Source organism: Chlorocebus sabaeus, chromosome 6 (assembly GCF_047675955.1).
Source record: "Chlorocebus sabaeus isolate Y175 chromosome 6, mChlSab1.0.hap1, whole genome shotgun sequence".
NCBI classification, from domain to species: Eukaryota; Metazoa; Chordata; class Mammalia; order Primates; family Cercopithecidae; genus Chlorocebus; species Chlorocebus sabaeus.
In genome coordinates, this window is record NC_132909.1 from 51202306 (window position 1) to 51227001 (window position 24696).

At 52.7% G+C, this 24696-nt stretch overlaps 1 protein-coding gene across 3 annotated transcripts in view; it reads left to right on the plus strand.

The window, feature by feature from the left end:
• The first annotated feature begins 1196 nt into the window (after positions 1–1196).
• The window catches only part of ELAVL3 (ELAV like RNA binding protein 3), a 28126-nt gene continuing 4626 nt past the window's right edge, over positions 1197–24696 (plus strand). For 2 of the 3 annotated variants that reach the window (XM_037992173.2, XM_037992175.2), the window contains exons 1-6: positions 1197–1643; positions 14863–15082; positions 15425–15528; positions 22823–22976; positions 23149–23374; positions 24606–24644. In XM_037992173.2, the coding sequence (XP_037848101.1) occupies positions 1635–1643; positions 14863–15082; positions 15425–15528; positions 22823–22976; positions 23149–23374; positions 24606–24644 (752 nt within the window). In that variant the 5' untranslated portion in view covers positions 1197–1634. The remainder of the gene's footprint in view (positions 1644–14862; positions 15083–15424; positions 15529–22822; positions 22977–23148; positions 23375–24605; positions 24645–24696) is intronic. The other variant, XM_037992174.2, reaches the window with a different exon arrangement.

Sequence of the window (24696 nt, forward strand, 5' to 3'; positions counted from 1 at the left end):
GGCCTGCCCTCTCCAGGCGTGGCAGCATCCTCTGGTGCGCGCGCTCCCATTGGCTTGATCTCTAGGGCATCTTCCAGTAATTGGTTATCTCAAGGGCCGCCCCTGATTGGGCAAATTAGGCTCTCCTCGCTGGTGGCGCTCTCTGACAGTCTGGAGCCTAAAGGGCGTGCAGGAACGACGATAGGGTGGGAACTGCCGCTCTCCAGTTAGGGGGTCCGGGCTACCTTGCTGGCAGCGCCCTCGACCGAACTGTCGGATTGCTGTCTGTGGTGCTGAAGCCTCACGCCCCGGCGACCCCGCCCCAGTGTGTGCTAGTTCCCGTGCCCCGACGTAAACATGCACCTGCGCCCGCGCACTAAAAGAGGCTGCGCCAGCCCCAACGCCTTAGAGAGAGGCCAGGTTCCCCCTAGCAGAGAGCGAGCATGACTCCACTGTCAGGAGGACCAATCAGGAGCCCAGAAAGCCAGGACATTTATGTGGCAGATCTACCCACCCCAGTTTTGTGGGGTCCGAGAAGGATCCGTGGTTTCCTGGAGCTGCATGGCTCCAGCGATGATTGTCTAGAACACTGAGCCCCAAACCTTTTCACCCCCTTCGGAGCAGTGCGGAGTTCCCTTGCACTGGGGAGTGCTAGTCCTTACCTTTTGAACCCTAGAAGGACCCAGATCACTCAAAACCAACAGCGTCCCAGTCTCCTTCTGCAGAAGACTAGGGCCACAGTAGCCACCCTCCCCCGTGGTCTTGAGGTGGTCTACACCTCGTGCCTCCAAATCTGGGGACCCAGACCTCTGCCTACTAAAATATTGGTTCCTGGTCCCTTTCCAGTCCCCCCGGTTGACAGCACCTCTGGAAGGTCGCATATTCAGGCCACTAATACCTCCTCGTTCTCTTGGCTCCTCCAGCTCTAGGAGCTGGACAGAGGAAGGGAGCCCGTCTCCTGGGCCGAAAGCCAGCCCAAGAAGGGGTGCCAAGGTAGGAAACAAGGGCCCCGAGGGAAGGAGGGCCCGAATTTGGCAACCCAAGCACCTAGGATGCGCTTTTTGGGGGATTCAGGGTCCCTACCAGCGCGCGCTTACTTCCACCTGCCGCGCCGTCGGGAGCCGCGAGGAGGCGGAGCTCGGTCGCCGCGGCCAATGAGCGACGCCGGCGCTGGCAGCTGCTGCTATAAAGGGCTGGGGGCGGCGGCGGCGCGGTCCAGAGCGCGGAGCGCGCAGCGCGGGCCGGAGGGAGGGAGGGAGGGTGGGCGAGGGGAGAGGACTTGAACACCCGGGACCGGACACGGCCGACCGAGGGGCGGCGGCGAAAGGCAGAGCGCCGCGATCTCTGTCGGGAAGCGCAACCTCCCCGGGCCCCGCGGGGCCGCGCAGGGGGCGTCCTCAACCCCGCGCCCGCTCCCTCTTTCCATCCCCTGCCGCCCGCAGGCCACCCCGGGGCCCGGCCATCCGCGCGCGCATCCCCGGGTTCGGGCCCGTCCCTGGCCCTCGAGGGAGCCGCCGCCTTCATCGCCACATCTGCAGCGGCCGCACCAGAGGCCGCCCGGGCGGGACCCCGGCGTGAGCATCAGGCGCCCCCCTAGGAGTGCACGACCCCCGGAGCCCCCCTCAACACGGACCGCGCCCGCCGGGCACACAAGAATGGTCACTGTAGGTATTCCCCTGTCGCCGAAAGGGAATCGGGACGGGGAGGAGTTGGGCCCAGGCTCCGCGGAGATTGGGCGGGTGCGGCGGAGGGGGGGGGTAGGACCAGGCCTAGCTAGGCCCGGGTTGGGGGGGTAGGACCGAGCGTCGGGGCCTGAGAGTGGGCAGGGCCGCACCCAGAGTGCTGAGGGCGCTTAGAGCTTGGCCTGAGGGGCCTTAGGGAGCCTAGCTGTGATTCGGGGGGCGTCCGACGCCGCCCTGGAGGCGGGATTGCCCCCTCTCCCGCAGGCCTGATGGGGGAGGGGCCGCGGCGGCTAAGGATGCTTCCTCCATCCAGGCCCAGACCCCGCAGGCCGCCCAGGCAAACGCAGGGCCCGATCACTGGTGCTGGGCCAAGCCAAAGCGACAAGGCATCCCCGAGAGCCCTGGGAAAGCGGGTGGCGTCGGATCGCGCGCCCCGGGCCTCGGCCGCACCCGGGAGGCGGGCGTCTCGTCCTCGAGCCCGTCGACCTTGCGGCAAGCGGGGAGGGGAGAGGAGGGGGCGCGCCCGGAGGCCCCGCGGGCCCGCCGCCGCCGCTGCAGCGTCCCTTTGTTTCTCAGCGCTTCTTCGCGGGCCGCAGCCTCGCGCGGGCGCCTCGGGCTGCGGGGAGGGGGAGGGGAGAGGAGGGCCCGCGGGTTGGGGGGGCACCTCTAGGCTCCCGGGTCCCCGCCCCTCGGGAGATGGGGTAGGAGGCCGAGACAGTCCCCCTAGGCCAGATCCAGGCTCCCCACCTCGCCAAGGCTCTGGGCCGCGAGGTGACCTTGAGCGCGGCCCGCCCGCCTGCCGGCCCGCACCGCTAGCCCCGCGCTCGGTGCTTTCAGCAGCCACGGAGCTGGTCAGCTCCCGAGCGCGCGGCCACGCCCTGCCTGGCCACGCCCTGGCACGCCCATCTAGGCCCCGCCCCCATGGCCCCGGGGGCCCGGCCTCGCCCGAGCCCTCGGATTCCCACTCGGCAGCCCGGGCGTATCCCGGGGGCGGGGCTGGCCAGTTATAGCCCCACCCCGGCTCCACCCCCGCCCCTGCCGCGCGACTCCGCTCCCCGCGCCGCCGCGCGTCCTTTGTCTGGTCCCGGCGCCCGGGCCTCCCTGTTCCACTCTTCCTATCTCTCCGTCTCTGCGTGTGTGTCTCTGTGCACTGTGTCTCTTTCGGGCCCCTTTTCGAGTCGTGGCTAGCAGTGGGGGTGGGGGCATGATTGGCGCTCCCTCCATGCCTGGGCCTCTCCCCTCCTGGACCCTGGGACCCGCCCACCTGGGTCTGAGAAATGAGGTCCCCGAGGCCTGGCTCACCTGCTGTGTGACTTCAGGCCAGTTCCTTTCCCTCTCTGGGCCTCGTGCTGCTCACCCAGGTGTGGGAACTGGAGTGTGGCCTCCTGAGGACCTCAGAACTCCCGCAACAGTCCAGCACCTCCTAGGCGTCCTCAGATCGGTTCTCTCATTTGAAAAAGGGAACTAATGCACAAAGGGAAAGAGGGTGTGGTCAGAGGTCACACAAGGGCCTTGAGGACCTAGGTTCTCCAGTGAGCGAGCGCTTGGGCAGAGATGTATCATGGGGACAGGATGGGAGGAAGAGAGGTGATAAATTAAGACCACAAGGACCCTGCATTGAAGAAGGGCCCAGAAGTAGGAGGCTCAGTCAGCACCACGTGGTAGCCCAGCCTCACCATGCACAGCCACTCAATGCCCTATTGTCGCCGGTATCCAGGCATCTGTCACTGTGACTGGGGCCAGGGAGCGCAGCTGGGGGCCGTGGGGGTCAGACACAGGAAGTTCTAAGAAACAAGTGGCCTCAGGTGTGTTCACTGCAAAACCCCGTACGTCAGATGTATGTGCAATGGTGGAAAAGAGGAAGAGAGAGTGATGAGGCCAGGGACACAGAACGGTTCAGAAAGAGGGCAGGACAGTGGAGAAGAGAGGGAAACAGAGGAAGAAAGAGGGAGCGAGAAACCAAAAGTCTGGGAGACTTACAAGAAGCACTGGAGAGAATGGGAAGCTTCCCTAACCCTCCATCTTTGATCTGCCCTCCTCCTCCCTGACTTTGCCACCCCCCTCATCTCTGTCGGGGGCCAGTTGCGGAGTCCCTTTAATGCCCATGTAGCCACCATCCCAGGCTGTGCACTTACTGCAGGCTGGGGCAGGGCGGGTGTGGCCTCCATCAATCTGATCCCCATTATCAGCTCAGCCGGCTCAGCCGCGGAGGAAACGCGACACTGGTCCTGCTAAGCTCTGGCACGGATGGGAGGGAGAAGGGGTGATGGCCAGATTAGCAGGCTGAGCCTCAAGAACCTGGGTTTGACCCACCCAGTCACCTCGTCACTCCGTTCAAGTTGGGAACACCATGGGAGGGGGTCAACCGGTAACTCTTTCAGCTCCGGGGTCATTGGATCAGGAGTCAGATGTTGACACCATCCCCTCCACCTCTTCCTGTCACCCTGGACAAGTCATAGGTCCCTGTGACTAACCCTCAGTGTCCCCATCTGAGAAATGGAGCAGACCCTTCTTACCGTTCACTGTGGTTGTGGGAGGTCAGTGAAAACTTGGCACATGCTCAGTGGAGTTCAGAAATAGGGATCTAGTGCAGTGGCTCATGCCTGTAATCCCAGCACTTTGGAAGCCCAAGGTGGGTGGATCACATGAGGTCAGGAGTTTGAGACCAGCCTGGCCAATATGGCAAAACCTCATCTCTACTACAAATACAAAAAGTTAGCTAGGTGTGATGGTGCACACCTGTGGTCCCAGCTACCTGACTGAGGCGGGAGAATTGCTTGAACCTGGGAGGCCGAGGTTGCACTGAGCCAAGATCATGCCATTGCACTCCTGGCTGGGCAACAGAGCAAGACTCCGTCTCAAAAAACAAAAAAAAAATAGGGATCTAGCACGTCCAGATGCAGTTGCTTGTGTACTGACAACTGCTCATTGTGCTCTTATAGCAAATATCATCAACTCAACATAGAACTCTTACCTCAATGAGCTTAAATGTGAATTCAGAATCCATCTCCAGGGCCAGGCATGGTGTCTCACACCTGTAATCTCAGCACTTTGGGAGGCTAAGGGAGGAGGATCGCAGCCTGGGCAACATGGCAAAACCCCATCTCTACAGAAAAAGAGAAAAATTAGCCGGCTGGGTGGTGCAAGCCTATAGTTCCAGCTACTTGGGAGGTTGAGGCAGAGGGAAGTTAAGGCTTCAGTGAGCCATGATCGCACCACTACACTCTAGACTGGGCAACAGAGCAAGACCCCTGTCTCAAAAGTAAAAAAGGAAAAGAAAAAACCCCACAAAACCCTTAATGAACCAGGATGCAAATTCAGAATCCATCTCCATACATGTGAGACCTCTGTGTCATACCTTCCTTAAGGAGGAACAGAGAGGCATAGAGAGGTGACCTAACTGTCAGAGGACAACATGAGGAGGGTGGAGTCTGGCATGTGTAGCCCTCAGTAAATATTTGTTGAATTGAATTAATAGACTCAACCGATGGAGTGGGTTTAAATGTCATGATGCCCAGGGCCATGGCAGAGAGCAGATACTCAGCTTCGCTTTGCGGTTATTATTTTGTTATTATATTACTGGTCTTTTTGTTAGGAGAGTGGGCTCCAAAGTCCAAACCCTGGAACTGAATTATTTTTTTTTTTTTTTTTTTAATTTTTGAAGCAGAGTCTCCCTCTGTCACCTGGGCTAGATTGCAGTGGTGAAATCTCAGCTCATTGCAACCTCCACCTCCCAGGTTCAAGTGATTCTCCTGCCTCAGCCTCCTGAGTAGCTGAGATTACAGGCACCCACCACTACACCTGGCTAATTTTTGTATTTTTAGTAGAGATGAGATTTCACCCTGTCAGCCAGGCTGGTCTTGAACTCCTGACCTCACTTGATCCTCCCACCTAGGCCTCCCAAAGTGTTGGGATTACAGGCGTGAGCCACTGTGCCTGGCCTGAATTCTTGTTTCACCATTTGCCACCTGTGCAACCCTGTTCCTATTCCTTCCTTTTTTTTTTTTTTTTTTTCCTTAAGAGTCAGGGTGTCACCCTCTCGCCCAGGCTGGAGTGGAGTGGCATGATCACACTCCCTGCATCCTCAAACTTCTGGGCTCAAGTTGATCCTCTCACCTCAGCCTCCCAAGTAGCTGGGACTACAGGCATGCACCACCACACTCAGCTAATTTTTTCGGAAATTTTTTGGTAGAAACAAGATCTCACTGTGTTGCCCAGGCTGCTCTCAAACTCCTAGGCTCAAGTGATCTTCCTGTCTCAGCCTCCCCAGTCACCCTATCCCTTTGTGGAGACTCTTTCCTCGTGTATTAAATGGAGAAAGGAATCTCATCATGTTCAACGGCAGGAGAACCACCTGGAAGTTTCACATGAGGAATTTTTTTCTAGCACACAACAGGCACCTCAATACATGTTTACACGATCAGTTAAGTATTAATGTTAGGAGACGGGAATGTAGAGCTGTGCAGTGCACGTTAGTGCATCACCGCAGGTGCCGTGCAGACATTGCTAATCATCCCAATGCATGTTCCTTTTGAGGTCGGATGTGTCTTCTGAGTAGTCCTCCAGGCAGCCCTCCCAGGAGCAACTCAGCCGATTGGAGATGCCGGGGAGCTGACCTTCTGTGCCATCTGTTTTATAAGAGTAAATGGGCCAGGCGCGATGGCTCATGCCTTTCATACCAGCACTTTGGGAGGCCAAGATAGGCGGGTCACCTGAGGTCAGGAGTTGGAGATCAGCCTGGCTAACATGGAGAAACCCTGTCTCTACTAAAAATACAAAAAATTAGCTGTGCATGGTGGCGCGCACCTGTGGTCCCAGCTACTTCAGAGGCTGAGGCAGGAGAATCGCTTGAACCTGGGAGGTGGAGGTTGCAGTGAGCCAAGATTGTGCCACTACACTCCAGCCTGGGTGACAGAGCAAGACTCTGTCTCAAAAAAAAAAAAAAAAAAAAAGTAGATGGTGACCAGGTGCAGTGACTGACGCCTGTACTCCCAAGACTTTGGAAGGCCGAGGCAGGAGGATCCCTTGAGACCAGCAGTTTGAGAACAGCCTGGGCAACATAGCAAGATCCCATCTCTACAAAAAATAAAAAATTAGCTGGGCAGGCCGGGTGCGGTGGCTCAAGCCTGTAATCCCAGCACTTTGGGAGGCCGAGACAGGTGGATCACGAGGTCAGGAGATCGAGACCATCCTGGCTAACACGGTGAAACCCCCTCTCTACTAAAAAATACAAAAAACTAGCCAGGCGAGGTGGTGGGCACCTGTAGTCCCAGCTACTCGGGAGGCTCAGGCAAGAGAATGGCGTGAACCCGGGAGATCTGGCCACTGCACTCCAGCCTGGGCGACAGAGCAAGACTCTGTCTCAAAAAAAAAAAAAAAAAAATTAGCTGGGCATGAAGAATTGCACTTGTAGTCCTAGCTACTGGAGAGGCTGAGGTGGGCGAATCACTTGAGCCTGAGAGTTCAGGGTCAGCCTGGGCAACATAGCCAGACAAGGCATTGGCCATAATGATGAAAAACCACTCTGCAAACAGATCCAGGACTGAAGTCTGAAATTCATACCACCTAATGTCTCTGAATTCACTTTTGTCACCTGTAAAATGGAGAACGTGTTCTCAGTCTTTTAAGATTGTTGGGAGAGTAACTGAAAATATGCCTCGAAGTATTTCACACAGTGCCTGGCACTCAGTGGGTGCTCAGTGTCATGGAATGCTCATTAAAATAACAGTATTGCCCAGTGCAGTGGTACATGCCTGTAGTCATAGCTACTTGAGAGGCTGAGATGAGAGGATTGCTGGAGTCCAGGAGTTGCAGGCTGCAGTGCACTATGATTGCACCTGTGAATAACCACTGCACTCCAGGCTGGGCAACATAGCAAGACCCCATCTTTAAATAAAAGAATAATAGGCCAGGCATGGTGGCTCACAACTGAATTTTTTTTTTTTTTTTTTTTTGAGACAGAGTCTCACTCTGTTGCCCAGGCTGGAGTGCAATGCTGGAGTGCAATGGCATGGTCCTGGCTCACAGCAACCTCTGCCTCCCAAGCAATTCTCCTGCCTCAGCCTCCCTCAAAGCTGGGATTGCAGGCACCCCGCCACCTGCCCAGCTGATTTTTTTGTATTTTTAGTAGAGACAGGGTTTCACCATGTTAGCAAGGCTGATCTCAAACTCCTGACCTCATGATCTGCCTGCTTCAGCCTCCCAAAGTGCTGGGATTACAGGTGTGAGCCACTGTGCCTGGCTACAACTGAATTCTTAGTACTTTGGGAAACTAAGGTGGGAGGATCACTTGAGGCCAGGAGTTTGAGATCAGCATGGGTAACATAGCAAGACCCCATCTCTACAAAAAAATTTAAAAAAATTAGCCAGGCATGGTGGCACATGCCTGTAGTCCCAGCTTCTCAGGAGGCTGAGGTGTAAGGATCACTTCAGCCCTGGAGGTTAGGCTGAAATGAGCCATGATCATACCACTGCACCCCAGCCTGGCTGATAGAGCGAGACCCCGTCTCTAATAATAATAATAATAATAATAAATAATGTAAGTGTATTATGAGGCACGGATGATGGATGTGACAAGCCTGCTTTTAATTCCCATGATCATGCCCATGACAGACATAACTAACCAATTCCAGATGCTTTTCAGCATATGACTTTAGCTCGTACCCCAGGCCAATGTGACTGTAATTTGGAGCAAAATGGAGCAGAGGCTCAGAAGCACTAAGTAGTCTATCTGAGGACGCACAGCTGGGAAATGTTAGAGCTGGCACCGTTCTTGGTTGGCAGTGGAAGTTGGAAATGCACACTCTGGATCAGAAAAACTCATATGCAAATCCGTTCCACCACCATTTATATGCTGCATGATCTTTGGCAATTTTTAAAATATCTCAGTTTCCTCATGTATTAAGTGGGGGTGAAATGGGGGAGGAAAACTTCTCTTTTTAGGATTGTTATGAATAAGAACAGAAAACTTGCATGTAGAGTGCTTTGCACAGTGCCTGGCACACAGTAGTAGCCAATATTTGGGAACAATTAAGATACTGGAGCTTGAGTCTGGGATAGCTGAGATAATGTGTACCTGCTGGCTGTTTCTAGTTCTGTGGCCACAGCAGACATTGCTAATCAATCACAGTGATCTTTCCTACTGAAAACTGTATGTGATTTCTTTTCTTTTTCTTTCCTTTTCCCTTTCCTTTCCTTTCCTTTTCCCTTTCCTTTCCTTTCCTTTTTTTCCTTACCTTTTCCTTTTCCTTTTCCTTTCATTTCCTTTTCCTTTTCCTTTCTTTTCGAGACAGTCTCATTCTGTCACCCAGGCTGGAGTGCAGTGGTGCGATCTCAGCTCACTGTAATCTCCGCCTCCCAGGTTCAAGCGATTCTCCTGCCTCAGCCTCCCAAATAGCTGGGATTACAATCGCCCACCACCCCGCCTGGCTAATTTTTGTATTTTTAGTGGAGACGAGGTTTCACCATGTTTGGCCAGGATGGTCTCAAACTCCTGACCTCTGGCTTACCCGCCCTCCTTGGTCTCCCAAAGTGCTGAGATTACAGGCATGAGCCACCATGCCCAGCTTTTTCTCCTTCTCTTTCTCCTTCTTTTTGTGTGTGTTAGACAGGGTCTCACTGTGTTGCCCAGGCTGGAGTACAGTGGTGCCATCATGGCTCACTGCAACCTCTACCTCCTGGGCTCAAATGATCCTCCTGTCTCACCATCCTGAGTACCTGGGACCACAGGTGCAAGCCACCATGACTAGCTTATTTTAAAATTTCTTTTAGAGACAAGATCTCACTATGTTGCCCAGGCTGAGCTTGAACTCCTGAGCTCAAACAATCCTCCCACCTCAGCCTCCCAAAGTACTGGGATTACAGGCAGGAGCCAGCATGCCTGGCTTAAATGTGGTTTCTGAATTCTTCTTAATTCATTCCTCCAGGAAGACACTACCAATCAGTATGTTTGTTTGTTTTTGAGACAGAGTCTTGCTCTCGCCCAGGATGGAGTGCAGTGTGCGATCTTGGCTCACTGCAACCTCCGCCTCCCGGGTTCAAGCAATTCTCCTGCCTCAGCTTCCTGAGTAGCTGGGATGACAGGCATCCACTACCATACCCAGCTAATTTTATATTTTTAGTAGAGACAGTTTCGCTATGTTGGCCAGGCTGGTCTCAAACTCCTGACCTCAGATGATCCACTCGCCTCAGCCTCCCAAAGTGCTGGGATTATAGCTGTGACCCACCACGCCTGGCCCAGTTCGGGTTTTCCAGTGAGGGCAAATCTATGTGCCAACTGTGCCACTGGAGAAGATGTAAGGAAATGCTGGCTACTTGACTTTCTTATGTCCCTGACAGATAAGGTCAGTCAAATCCCAGCACCGTTTCCTGCTGAACTCTGAAGTGGTTTTAAAATTCTCCTCTACATAGCCCTTCATATAGCCCTTGCCAATTGTTTTGAATTTTCAGCAAAGTGAAACAGAGGCCCTAGCAGGCATATCCAAAGACACACAGTGAGTTGTCAGAGCCGGTACCAGCCTGGCTGACTGTTACAGTAAGAAAATTGGGCCAGGTTCAGTGGCTCATGCCCGTAATCCCAACACTTTGGGAGCCTGAGGCATGAGGATTGCTTGAGGCCGTGAGTTTGAAACCAGCCTGGGCAACATAGTGACACCTCATCTCTACCAAAAAAAAAAAAAATTTCTTTTTTTTTGAGACAGAGTCTCGTTCTGTCGCCCAGGCTGGAGTGCAATGGCGCAATCTCGGCTCACTGCAAACTCCACCTCCTGGGTTCAAGCAATTCTCCTGCCTCAGCCTCCTGAGTAGCTGGGATTACAGGCACGTGCCACCACGCCCGGCTAATTTTTGTATTTTTAGTAGAGACGGGGTTTCACAATGTGGGTCAGGCTGGTCTCGAACTCCTGACCTCATGATCCGCCTGCCTCGGCCTCCCAAAGTGCCGGGATTACAGGCATGAGTCACTGCCTCCGGCCCAAAAAATTTTTTAAAACTTAGCCAGTCATGGTGGCGCCCACCTGTAGTCCTAGCTACTTGGGATACTGAGACAGGAAGAATGCTTGAACCCAGGAGTTTAAGGCTGCAGTGAACTACGATCATGCCACTGCACTCCAGTCTGGGTAACAGAGCAAGACCCTGTCTCTAAAGAAAGAAAAGAAAATTGTAGAGTGGTCTTCACATTCGGAGGGTCTGCATTTCATTTCCAGTGCCACAGCAGATAACCCATGTGACTTCAGCACGTTCCTTAACATCTTTGAGCCTCAGATTCTCCATCCATCATAGCAAAATTAACCTATACCATTTAATATTTAATTTAATTAATTATTTTATTTTATTTTATTTTATTTTATTTTTTGAGATGGAGTTTCGCTCTTGTTGCCCAGGCTGGAGTACAATGGCGGGATCTCGGCTCACTGCAACCTCTGCCTCCCAGGTTTCAAGCGATTCTTCTCAGCCTCCTGAGTAGCTGGGATTACAGGCATGCACTACCATGCCTGGCTAATTTTTTTTTTTTTTTGTATTTTTAGTAGAGACGGGATTTCTCCATGTTGGTCAGGCTGGTCTCGAACTCCCAACCCCAGGTGATCTACCTGCCTCGGCCTCCCAAAGTGCTGAGATTATGGGTATGAGCCACCGCGCCTGGCCTTATTTATTTATTTATTTATTACTATTATTTTTAGATGGAGTCTCGCTCTGTCACCCAGCCTGGAGTACAATGGCATGATCTTGGCTCACTGCAGGCTCCACTTCCTGGATTCAAGCAATTCTTGTGCCTCAGCCTCCCGAGCAGCTGGGATTACAGGTGTGTGCCACCACACCTGGCTAATAGTTGTATTTTTAGTAGAGACGGGATTTCACCATGTTGGCCAGGCTGGTCTTGAACTGCTGACCTCCAGTGATCCTCCCACCTCAGCCTCCCAAACTGCTGGGATTACAGGCTTGAGCCACCACACCCAACTTTATTTGTTTATTTTTGAGACAGGGTCTCACTCTGTCGCCCAGGCCTCAGTGCAGTGGTGTGATCACGGTATACTGCATCCTTGACCTCCCGACCTCAGGTGATCCTTCCACCTCAGCGTCCCAAGTGTCTTGAACTACAGGCACACACCACCACATTCAGCTAGTTTTTAAATTTTTACTAGAGACAGGGTTTTGCCATGTTTCTCAGGCTGGTCTCCAGCTCCTGAGCTCAAGCAATCTGCCCACCTTGGCCTCCCAAAATGCTGGAATTACAGACGTGAGCCACTGTACCCAACCAGCTCCTACCATTTTAGAGTCTTTGTGTGAATTAAATAAATAGCATATCCTCCTGAACATATATGTAAAAAATTCTAAACCACCAAAAAATTCAGCAAATTAAATCAAGCAATGTGTATAAACAAAACTGCAATATCCATGACCAAGTTTGATTTATCCCATGAAGATTGGTTTAATATTAGAAAATCAATTAATGGCTGGGCGCGGTGGCTCACGTCTGTAATCCCAGCACTTTGGGAGTTCGAGGTGGGTGGATCACCTGAGGTCAGGAATTCGAGACCAGCCTGACCAACATGGAGAAACCCTACCTCTACTAAAAATACAAAATTAGCCGGGCATGGTGGCCCATGCCTGTAATCCTAGCTACTTGGGAGGCTGAGGCCGGAAAATCGCTTGGATCTGGGAGGCAGAGTTTGTGGTGAGCCGAGATTGCACCATTGCACTCCAGCCTGGGCAACGAGAGCGAAACTCCGTCCCCCACCCCAACCAAAAAAAGAAAATCAATTAACATAATTAATGACATTAATGTATGAAAGCTAAAAAATGGGCTGTGTGCGGTGGCTCATGCCTGTAATCCCAATACTTTGGGAAGCCAAAACAGGAGGATTGCTTGAGCCCAGGAGTTCGAGACCAGCCTGGGCAATATGCCAAAACCTCATCTCTACTAAAAGTACAAAGAAAAAAAAATTAGCCAGGCTTGGAGGCACATACCTGTAGCCCCAGGTACAGGGGAGGCTGAGGTGGGACGATCGCTTGAGCCTGGAAGGCAGAGGTTACAGTGAACCAAGATTGCCCTACTGCACTTCAACCTGGGTGACAGAGCAAGACCTTGTCTCAAAAATTAATTAATTAATTAAAGCTAAAAATGATTTCAATTGATGTAAAAAAAATCAGCAAAATTCAACATCCTTTTTTTAAAAAGTCTTAGGATCTAGGAATAAAACAAAATGTTCTTAACCCGGTAAAGGCCATCTGGAAAAAAACCCATAGCAAAGATCACGTTTAGCTGCAAAATGTTTAAAGCACCTCCCTTAACATCAGGAATAAAGGGCCGGGCATGGTGGCTCATGCCTGTAACCCCAGTGCTTTGGGAGGCTGAGGCGGGCAGATCACGAGGTCAGGAGTTCAAGACCAGCATGGCCAGCCTGGCCAACATAGTGAAACCCTATCTCTACTAAAAATACAAAAAAAATTAGCCGGGCGTAGTGGTGGGCACCTGTAGTCCCAGCTACTTGGAAGGCTGAGGCAGAAGAATCACTTGAATATGGGAGGCGGAGGTTGCAGTGAGCCAAGATGGTGCCATTGCACTCCAGTCTGGGTGACACAGGGAGACTCTGTCTTAAAAAAAAAAAAATCAGGAATGAAGAAGCCACTATCACACCGTAGCCCCTAAAATGACAAGAAAAATAGATAACAGGTATAGACTGAAGACGAAAAAATAAAATTGTCATTATTTGAAGGTGTTTTATGTTATACAATAAAAGCAAAAGAACAAAATAGCTCAGTGGGAAAACTGGGGGTGGCAAGGGGAGATGGAGGCAGATAAATGACTAGTAAGAATCTTATGCATGAAGTAAAAGACATAATTAGCACATTTGGGATAGGAATTACCTTTGGTGGGAGGAGGGAAATAAATATGTTTAGGGAAGGGCTTATGAGGCTTCAACGCTACTAAAAGGGCCAGGCATAGTAGCTCACACCTGTAATCCCAGCACTTTGGGAGGCCAAGGTGGGAGGATCACTGGAGCCCAAGAGTTTGAGACTGGCCTGGGCCACATAGTGAGACCCCATCTCTACAAATAATTTTAAGATTAACCGGACATGGTGGCATGCACCTATAGTTCCAGCTACTTGGGAGGCTGAGGTGGGAGGATTGCTTGAGCCTGGAAGGTCAAGGATGCAGTGAGCCTTGATGGCACCACTGCACTCCAGCCTGGGTGACAGAGCAAGACCCTTTTTCTAAACAAAAGCTACTAAAAATGGGGCCAGATGCGGTGGTTCACGCCTGTAATCCCAGCACTTTGGGAGGCGGAGGTGGGTGGATCACCTGAGGTCAGGAGTTTGAAACCAGCCTGGCCAACATGCTGAAACCCCATTTCTACTACAAATACAAAAATTAGCTGTGCATCGTGGCATGCGCCTGTAATCCCAGCTACTCAGGAGGCTGAGGCAGGAGAATTGCTTGAACCCAAGAGGCGGAGGTTGCAGCAAGCCGAGATCGCACCACTGCACTCCAGCCTGGGTGACAGAGCAGCCAACCGATAAGGAACAATAACAACAACAAAGAAAGCTACTAAAAGTGTTAGACTTACTTTTCTGAAAGCGAAAGCATTTATTTTATTTTATTTTTGAGACAGAATTTCACTCTTGTTGCCCAGGCTGGAGTGCAATGGTGTGATCTCGGCTCAGCGCAACCTCCACCTCCCGGGTTCAAGCAATTCTCCTGCCTTAGCCTCTGTGTAGCTGGGATTACAGGTGTGCGCCACCATGCCCGGCTAATTTTGCATTTTTAGTAGAGACGGGGTTTCTCCACGTTGGTCAGGCCGGTTTCGAACTCTCGACCTCAGGTGATCTGCCCTCCTCGGCTTCCCAAAGTGCTGGGATTACCGGCCTGAGCCACTGCGCCCAGCGTGAAAGCATTTCTGGTGTGAAAGCGTTTATTATTCTGTAAATGCACAGGTTGATTTTAGGCCTCTGTTTGCATATATAGTAGTTATATAAGGGATTTCTTGCAGTAAAATACATCAGGTGCTTTTTTGTTTCCCTCGGTGCTTATTCCAATATATGGAGTCCCATCATTATTCCGATGCTTAGAATAATAAAGTGACCCCTTCCCATGACGAAGCCCCTATAAGACAGAGCTAATTCATCACCGCCGAGCCACTAATTCCCGAAGGTCCCTGGTGTGGGGACTGGGCGGTGAGCGGATGCGACCTGTTATCTCCAGCAGATACTGGGGGCCATGGAGTCTCAGGTGGGGGGGGGCCCGGCCGGCCCGGCCCTGCCCAACGGGCCACTCCTTGGTACAAATGGAGCCACTGACGACAGCAAGACCAACCTCATCGTCAACTACCTGCCCCAGAACATGACCCAGGATGAATTCAAGAGTCTCTTCGGCAGCATTGGCGACATCGAGTCCTGCAAGTTGGTTCGGGACAAGATCACAGGTGTGGCTGCTGGAGTTGCGGGGTGGGGGGGAGCAGAGGTGGTAGCCTCAGAAATACAGAGGTGATGGGGGCAGGTGGGGCCCTTGCTGAGGTGTCTCGGGGGTAATCGAGGCAGGAAGTGGTCTAGGGATGTGAGGTCTGCTGGGGAGACGGGTGTGCCCCCTAGGTGAAGGTCTCAGGAGCGATGGAGGCAGGTGGGACTCTAGCATCGAAGGTGTCATCTGAAAACAGGAAGATGGGATCTTGGTGGGGAGGGGACAGTCTCTCAGGCCTGAGTTTGGGGGGGACACTGGCAAGTGTCAAGGCTGGGTGGGAAGGTCATCATTCTGGTTCTGCCCACAGGGCAGAGCCTTGGCTACGGGTTTGTGAACTATTCTGACCCCAATGATGCAGACAAAGCCATCAACACCCTCAACGGCCTCAAATTACAGACGAAGACCATCAAGGTTGGTGCCTCCTTCTCCAATCCCTCCATGACTGCCCACCCCAACTGACTGTCCCCAACCCCCTACTGCCACTTACCCGCCCCCATACATCCATGTCCACTGCCTTTCAGGACTCATCCCCAGAGGGGCTCAAATCTCCCCTCCAAGGCTTCCCAGCTGGGGTGGGGGCAATGACTTTTCCTCTCTAAACCTCAGTTTCCTCACCTGTCAATGGGGACAGTACTGGCTCCAGGATCTCTAGAGGCTCAGGGAGTCAGCCAGGCCCTGTAGGGCAGAGTGACCAGGGTCCCGTGAGCAGTCCCCTCCCTGCTTTTGTCATGGAAATGGGGGTGGGGGCCCATCTGCCATCTGGAGCCTAATTAGGGTCTGGGAGGGCGGGATTGGGGTGGCCCATCCCCCATCTTTGTGCAACGCTCCTCCCCCACAGCCTCCCTTCTCAGCAGCTGCAGCTGGGACCCTACAAGCCCAGGTCCCCTGGGGGGAATCGTCATGGAAACCCCCCTCTCTGGGTTCGCCTGGGGGTGTTTGGGCTCCGCCCTGCAAATCTGCTCCTGGACCCTGGAGGAAGCCAGGGTGGGGGGGTGGCCCATCTGGCCCCCAGTTCCACATGAGAACAGAGGTGCAGGAATCTCTTCCCTTTCCTGATGTGGGGGGTTGGGGATTGGGGTAGGGGAGTGAAGTTGTGACCCAATGGGTCCCTTCATGGCCAAATAGACCCGGAAGCCCCAGGGCATGAGGACCCCAGACCTCAGTGACATTGAGATGCAGTATTTGCGTGCGTGTGTATGTGTGTATGTGTGTGAGCGTATGTGTGCATGTGTATGTGTGTACGCGTGTGTGTAGTGTATGTGTGTGTGTGGTGTGCATGTATGGTGTGTGTGTGGTGTATGTGTGTGTGGTGTATGTATGTGTGGGGTGTGTGTGTATGTGTGTATGTGTGTATGTGTGTGAGCATATGTGTGCATGTGTGTGTGGTGTATGTGTGTGTGTGGTGTGCATGTATGGTGTGTGTGTGTGGTGTGTGTGTGGTGTGCATGTATGGTATGTGTGTACGTGTGTGTGGTGTGTGGTGTGTGTGTGTGTGGTGTGTGTGTGGCGTGTGTGTATGGTGGTTGTGTGGTATATGTGTGTGTGGTGTGTGTATGTGTGTGTGGTGTGTGTGTGGTGTGTGTGTGTGGTGTATGTGTATGTGTGTGGTGTGTGTATGTGTTTGTGTGTGTTGTGTGTTGTGTGTGGTGTATGTGTATGTGTGTGTGGTGTGTGTACATGTGTGGTGTGTGTGTGTATGTGTGGTGTATGTGTGTGTGGTGTGTGTGGTGTGTGTGTATGTGTGGTGTGTGTGGTGTATGTGTGTGTGGTGTGTGTGTATGTGTGTTTGTGTGTGGTTTGTTGTGTATGTGTATGGTGTGTGTGTGTGGTGTATGTGTGTGCATGTGTGTGTGGTGTGTGTACGTGTGGTGTGTGTATGTGTATATGTGTGGTGTGTGTGTGGTGTGTGTGCATGTGTGTGTGGTGTGTGTGTGGTGTGTGTACGTGTGTGGTGTGTGTATGTGTATATGTGTGGTGTGTGTGTGGTGTGTGTGCATGTGTGTGTGTGGTGTGTGTATGTGTGTGTGGTGTGTGTACGTGTGTGGTGTGTGTATGTGTATATGTGTGGTGTGTGTGTGGTGTGTGTGTATGTGTGTGTGGTGTGTATATGTGTGGTGTGTGTGTGGTGTGTGTGTATGTGTGTGTGGTGTGTATATGTGTGGTGTGTGTACGTGTGTGTATGTGTATATGTGTGGTGTGTGTGTGGTGTGTGTGTGGTGTGTGTGTATGTGTGTGTGGTGTGTGTACGTGTGTGGTGTGTGTATGTGTGTGTATATGTGTGGGGGGTGTGTGTGTGTGGCATCTTGAGCTATAAGACACAGTGTTTATGATCCAGGTGTCCCGTGACTCACTGTGACTCTGGCTGTGACACAATGGTTGTGGGACACAGTGTCTATGAGAGTGGCTGTGGTCAGGCGCAGTGGTCCATGCACTTTGGGAGGTCCAGCACTTTGGGAGGCCGAGGCAGGAGGATCACTTAAGCCCGAGAGTTTGAGACCAACCTGGGCAACATGACAAAACCTTGTTCCTAAAAAAAAAAAAAAATTTAATTAGCTGGGTGTGGCATCTTGCACCTGTAGTCCCAACTACCTGAGATGCTGAGCGGGGAGGATCACTTAAGCTGAGGAGGCCGAGGCTACAGTGAGTCATGTTTGCATCACTGCACTCCAGCCTGGGCAACAGAGCAAGACCCTGTCTCAAAAAGAAAAAAAAAAATAGAGTGGCTGCTGTCAAGTGGATCTGTGTATTTAAGACTTCGGGTGGATCCCTATGTGTCTGTAGGATAAGGTGTTTTTGTTTTGTTTTGTTTTGTTTTGTTTTGTTTTGTTTTGAGACAGAGTCTCTCTCTCTCACCCAGGCTGGATTGCAATGGTGCTATCTCGGCTCACTGCAACCTCCGCCTCCCAGGCTCAAGCGATTCTCCTGCCTCAGCCTCCTGAGTAGCTGGGATTACAGGCACCCGCCACCACACCTGGCTAGTTTTGTATTTTTAGTAGAGACGGAGTTTCTCCATGTTGGTCAGGATGGTCTTGAACTCCTGACCTTGTGATCCACCCACCTCAGCCTCCCAAAGTGCTGGGATTACAGGCGTGAGCCACTGCACCCGGCCCGGGATGAGGTGCTTATTATTTGACAGGTGCATGTGACACTGTGACTCCGGCTGTGACCTGATGGGGCCTCAGTGATGCGTCTGGCTCTGGCAGGATGTTTGTGTGTCATAGTGATGTGTGGGTGTGTCTACCTGTGCCCTGCTCTGCGGGATTGGGCGTGACATCGTGTGCTTGTGCTGCAGTGTGACGGGTATGTGGTTCTACGACCTTCACTGTAATCTCTGAGACTCCCTCCTGAACGTTGCTGAGAATGTGACAGTGGCCTGTGTCACCCTCTGGCTGGTTTCATCTCTGAGGCTGTGCAGCGGGGCGGCACTGCATGGCCTTCTGTCTGTCCCTGGGTGTTTTTGCCTGTGTGATGGTGTTGCGTGGTCAGTCCGGCCTGGGCTCTCTGGCAGCTGCCGAAAATATCTCCAGCTGCGTACCACGGGCGGGGCCCCATCCCAGGTTGGGGTGTGGGTGGAATTTGGTCCCTTCTCGCCCTTGGGAAACCCATGTCATGGAAGGATGGGAAAGGGCCTGTGAAAACCTCCTCTGTGTCTTAGATGGTGCTGGACCTCCAATACCCATCCAGGATCTTACCCCCAAATCTAATCCCTCAACCCAAATCTGATTCATCAGCAAGTACCCTCACAGCTCCTAGCCCCGTGGGAGAGAAAAAAAGAAGACAACCCGTCAAATATATGGACTTTCTCTCTCTCTCTCTCTCTCTCTCTCTCTCTCTCTCTCTCTCTTTCTTGAGATGGCGTCTCGCTCTGTCGCCCAGGCTGGAGTGCAGTGGCACAATCTCAGCTCACTGCACCCTCCACCTCCCAGGTTCAAGCAATTCTCCTGCCTCAGCCTCCCATGTAGCTGGGACTACAGGCTCTGGCCACCATGCACCGCTAATTTTTGTATTTTTTTTTTAGTAGACACGGGGTTTCACCATGTTGGTCAGGCTGGTCTCGAAATTCCGACCTCAGGTCATCCACCCGCCTCAGCCTCCTAAAGTGCTGGGATTACAGGCATGAGCCACCGCGCCCGGCATGGACATGATTTATTTCTTTTTTTTTTTTTTTTTTTTTTTTTTTTTTTTTTTTTGAGATGGAATCTCGCTCTGTTACCCAGGCTGGAGTACAGTGGAGCGATCCCGGCTCACTGCGACTCCGCGTCTTGGGTTCAAGTGATTCTCCTGCTTCAGCCTCCTGAGTAACTGGGATTACAGGTGCCTGCCACCATGCCCGGCTAATTTTTGCATTTTTACTAGAGATGGGATTTCACCATGTTGGCCAGGGTGGTCTCTAACTCTTGACTTCAAGTAATCTGCCCACCTCGGCCTCAGATAGTGCTGGGGTTACAGACGTGAGCCACCATTCCCGCCATGGCTGTCATTTTAAAAATCACTATTACGGACATGACAGCTGCTGATGTGATTGTCTTTTTTTTTTCTGGAGAACCCCAGGTGCACAAAATTGCATTAATCAGAACCCCGCCCCCCCATTCACTCTCAAACTACTTTATCTATTTTGTTCATTTTTTAGTTAGTTATTTCAAATGGAGGCATACACTCTCACAACTCACTGTCTCAACTCACTGTCCCAAACAAAAGCCAGACCCTTGACAATGACCCCTATCTATCAAGAGGTTAATTAGAAGAAATAGAAAATAGAGGCTGGGCACGAAGGCTCACACCTATAGTCCCAGCACTTTGGGAGGCCGAGGTGGGAGGATTGCTGGAGCCCGGGAGGTCAAGGCTGCAGTGAACCATGATTGCACCACTGTACTCCAGCCTGGGCAACGGAGCGAGACCCCATCTCGAAACAAACAAAAACCTCACTTCACAAGAAAAAGAAAGAGGAAAGGAAGGAAAGGAAGGAAGGGAAGGAGGGAGGGAGGGAGGAAGGAAGGGAGGGAGGGAGGAAAAATAGATACGGGGGAGAATTGCTCATGACCACGCCCCAGCCTCGTCCTCAGGTCACCCACTGAGCATCTGAGAGGTGGACTTCTGGGCCATGCTTCCAGGACATTGATAAACATACAATGAAACAAGGTCACACAATATTCCCTGCTTTGTAAAGAGACTTTTCTGTCCCCTATTTTACCATACTCGCCACTCACCGCCGTCTCTGGGAAATAAATATACATGTCCATCTTTTTCTTTTTTTTTTTTTTTAGAGACAGGGTCTTGCTCTGTAGCCCAGGCTGTAGTGCAGTGGTGTGATCATAGCTCACTGCAACCTTGAACTCCTGGGTTCAAGTGATCCTCCAGCCTCAGCCTCCCAAGTAGCTGGGACCACAGGTGTGTGCCACCACACCCAGCTAATTTTTTTTTTTTTTTTTTTGTAGAGATTGTTAGGGGCGGGGGAGGGTCTTGCTGTATTGTCCAGGCTGGTCTCAAACTCCTGGGCTCCCTTGACCCTCCTGCCTTGAACTTCCAGAGCACTGGGATTATAGGCATGAGCCACTGCACCTGACCCACCATTTTTTTAAACACCTGCAGAGAATTTCATTGTTGGGTTGGACTATAATTAATAATGTGATTCAGATAGTAGTGCTAAAATATGTCTAATTCCTAGTTGGGAGAAGTGCTTTGAGAAAGAGTAATAGGGGTGGTGAGGGGAGGACAAATTTAGATGAGAGAGGACAGGGAGGATGTTTCAACTGAGACCCAAAGAAAGAAGAGGGGGAAGAGTGTTCCAGGCAGAGAGAACAGGCAATGCCAGGGCCCTGAGGCTGAGATGTGCCTGGTGTGTTTGGGAAAAATGGGGTAAGTTCAAGTTGCTGGAACACAGTAATTGCGGCAGAAAGTCAGGGGAGATGAGGGCAAGGGTGTGATGGGGAAGAATGTGCAGGGCTTTGTGGTCCAAGGAAAGGACTTGGGCTTTCCTGCTGAGGAAGGTGGGAGCCATAGAGAGTTCTGAGCAGACGGGGGATGTGACCTCGCTCAGGTGTTCACAGGCGCCCTCTGGCTGCTGTAGGGGGAACAGACAGTGGGGGATGGGAGCAGGAGGTCCAGCGTGGAGACTGCTACGCGGGTCCAGGTGATCAGTAGTGGAGGCTGGGCCAGGGTGGGACAGTGGCAGTGGGGTGAAGTGTGTGGATTCTAGATAAGGAGGAAGGTGGAGCCTACAGGATTTACAGTGGGTTGAATGTGCATGTGAAGAACAGGTGTCGAGAATAATCTGAAGCTGGGGACACAAGCACTTAGGAGGACAGAGCTGCCGTTAGTGAGTCGGGGCAGATGGGAGGTGGGCGGGAGCTGGAAGTACCCATGCTGTGTGTGAAGGGCCCTTGACCCCCTCATGTGGGGCACCTGGACGCAGGTGCCACCAGCGGTGCAGACCGAGGACATTTGGGAGTTATTGGATGGAGCTGATGACTAAAGATCTGAATGTCCCTGGGGGGCCCAGTGTAGCTGGATAATACAGTGAGATCATGTCGCTACAAAAAAAAAAAAAAAATTTTTTTTGAAGATTAGCTGAGGCTAGGGGAGGTGGCTCACGCCTGTAATCCCAGCACTTTGGGAGGCCGAGGCAGGCAGATCATGAGGTCAGGAGTTCGAGACCAGCCTGACCAACATGGTGAGACCCCATCTCTGCTAAAATTACAAAAATTAGGCCAGGCACGGTGGCTCACACCTGTAATCCCAGCACTTTGGGAGGCCAAGATGAGCGGATCACAAGGTCAAGAGATCAAGACCATCCTGGCCAACATGGTGGCAGGTGAAACCCCATCTCTACTAAAAATACAAAAAAAAAAAAAAAAAAAATAGCTGGGCATGATGGTGGCACGCCTGTAGTCCCAGCTAGCCGGGAGGCTGAGGCAGGAGAGTTGCTTGAACCTGGGAAGCGGAGGCTACAGTGAGTAGAGATCGCGCCACTGCACTCCAGCCTGGTGACAGAGCGATACTCCATCTCAAAAATAAAAATAAAAAATAAAAAAATCAGCTGGGCATAGTGGTGAATGCCTGTAATCTCAGCTACTCAGAAGGCTGAATCAGGAGAATCGCTTGAACCCGGAAGGCAGAGGTTGCAGTGAGCCGAGATGGTGCCATTGCACTCCAGCCTGGGCGACAGAGCAAAACTCCATCTAAAAAGAAAAAAAAGAAGAAACAAGCTGGCCAGGAGTGGTGGTGGGTGCCTGTAGTCTCAGCTACTTGGGGGGCTTAGGCGGGAGGCTTGCTTGAGCCCAAGAGGTCGAGGCTACAGTGAGCTGAGATCATACCATTGCATTCCAGCCTGGGTTAAAAAGTGAGACCTTGTCTTTAAAAAGAAAAAAAGTCAATGTTTGTTAATGGACTATCAAGCATGTGATAGTGATGTGAGCTGGGTATTCAAGGATCCCTTTGGGGTCACATGTCACCCCAGGGAGACGTGTCCTCCCCAGGTGGCAGGTCCCCATCATTCTATACAGGCAGTGCCAAGTTGTTATAGCCACTGCTGTCCCCTCTCCCATATCTGACTCAGCCCCACCCATGGTGACAACTCTAGAGATACTTATTGAGTGACGGATGGGTCACTTCCACCAACTCCGTGATGGCTTAGACGTGGCCTCACTCTCTCCATCTGTGAAATGGGTCTCTGCCTCACCCCTGTCTGTCTGATCCCCTCACCCAGGTGTCCTATGCCAGACCCAGTTCAGCATCCATCCGGGATGCTAACCTGTACGTCAGCGGGCTCCCCAAGACCATGAGCCAGAAAGAGATGGAGCAGCTCTTCTCCCAGTACGGCCGCATCATCACGTCCCGCATCCTGGTGGACCAGGTCACAGGTCAGGCAGTCAGGGAGGGGGCACCTGGTGGGGGTGCTGGGCAAAGGCAATCAGGTGGGATCAACGTGGAGAAACCGACCGAGATGTCAGGGCATGAAGCAGGGAAGGGAGGAGTGGGGTTACACAGGAGGGGGACAGGGTCGTCGTGATGGACGTTCCCGCCCCCTGGCAGGTGTCTCTCGGGGTGTGGGATTCATCCGCTTCGACAAGAGGATTGAGGCTGAGGAGGCTATCAAAGGACTGAACGGGCAGAAGCCGCTGGGCGCAGCTGAGCCCATCACAGTCAAGTTCGCGAACAACCCGAGTCAGAAGACGGGGCAGGCGCTGCTCACCCACCTCTACCAGTCGTCCGCCCGGCGCTACGCAGGCCCCCTACACCATCAGACACAGCGTTTCCGGTGAGCCCCCTGCCACCCACCCAGAGAGCCCCAGGCTGGGTGCCCCCAAGTGTGCAGGTGCCCTGCCTGAACCCCATTCCTGCCAGGGGAGGGATGCCGGGAGGGCGCGCACACATGGGGCCAAGGAGCCTATTCGTCAAGTGCCAAGGCCAGCCGCTCATATACAGCAGGCACTCAGTGTGTGCTGGCCACAAGAATTGGCATTCTTGGTGTTAAAGATTTTGGCGTTGGCTGGGCGTGGTGGCTCAAGCCTGTAATCCCAGCACTTTGGGAGGCCGAGACGGGTGGATCACGAGGTCAGGAGATCGAGACCATCCTGGCTAACATGGTGAAACCCCGTCTCTACTAAAAACACACAAAAAATTAGCCGGGCGTGGTGGTGGGTGCCTGTAGTCCCAGCTACTCGGGAGGCTGAGACACGAGAATGGCATGAACGCAGGGGCGGAGCTTGCAGTGAGCCGAGATCTGCCACTGCACTCCAGCCTGGGCAAGAGTGAGACTCTGTCTCGGAAAAAAAAAAAAAAAGATTTTGGCGTCATCTGACTGGGTTCTAGCTCTGGTGGCCCCTTTTTCTTTCAGGTTCGTGACTGTATCTCTCTGTGCCTCAGTTTTCCCATCTGTAATAATACCAAATATTTCATGAGTCTTTGCTGTGTGCTAGACACCCTTATTCTTCTGCAACCCAATGAGAACAGAGCTTGTGTCGTCCCTGTTTTATGGATGGGGACTCTGACGCATAGAGAGGTGTTGGGGTTTGCCTGGCCCAAACAGAGCAGAGACTCGAACCCAGGACCTGGAGTCCAAGCTCGTAGTCACTCCAAGGGGAGACAATGGAAGCCCCTTGTGGGCCCCTGGGTGGTCGGGGCAAGTTACCCACCCCTTCAAGTGCTGCGAGAATGTTGCCTATGGTAGTTACTGTTGCCTTTGTTAGGCGTTATCTTTCCCCAGGGATCCCAGCGCCTGGGCCCAGAGGGGACACGCCGGCCAGGAGGGGGAGGATGGATGAGGAGGGCAGTGCAGGCTGGGCAGTGGCGGGGCAGGCGAGAGGCGGTGCCTGAGTGACCACGGTTCCGTGCCAGGCGGTGTCTAGCTGGGCGGGCAGGGAGCAGGCAGGCGGGGGCAGGGCTCTGCTGCAGGCCTGTTGGGTGGGGGTGGGGAGGGCAGGCCGACGGTGTCACAGCAAGGGGGCATGACTGAAAGCCACCTCTGACCACCACCTCTGCCTCCACAGGCTGGACAATTTGCTCAACATGGCCTACGGCGTCAAGAGGTAACAGTGCCCCCGCCCCGCTGTCCCCACCCCTCACCATCCATGCCCCTGA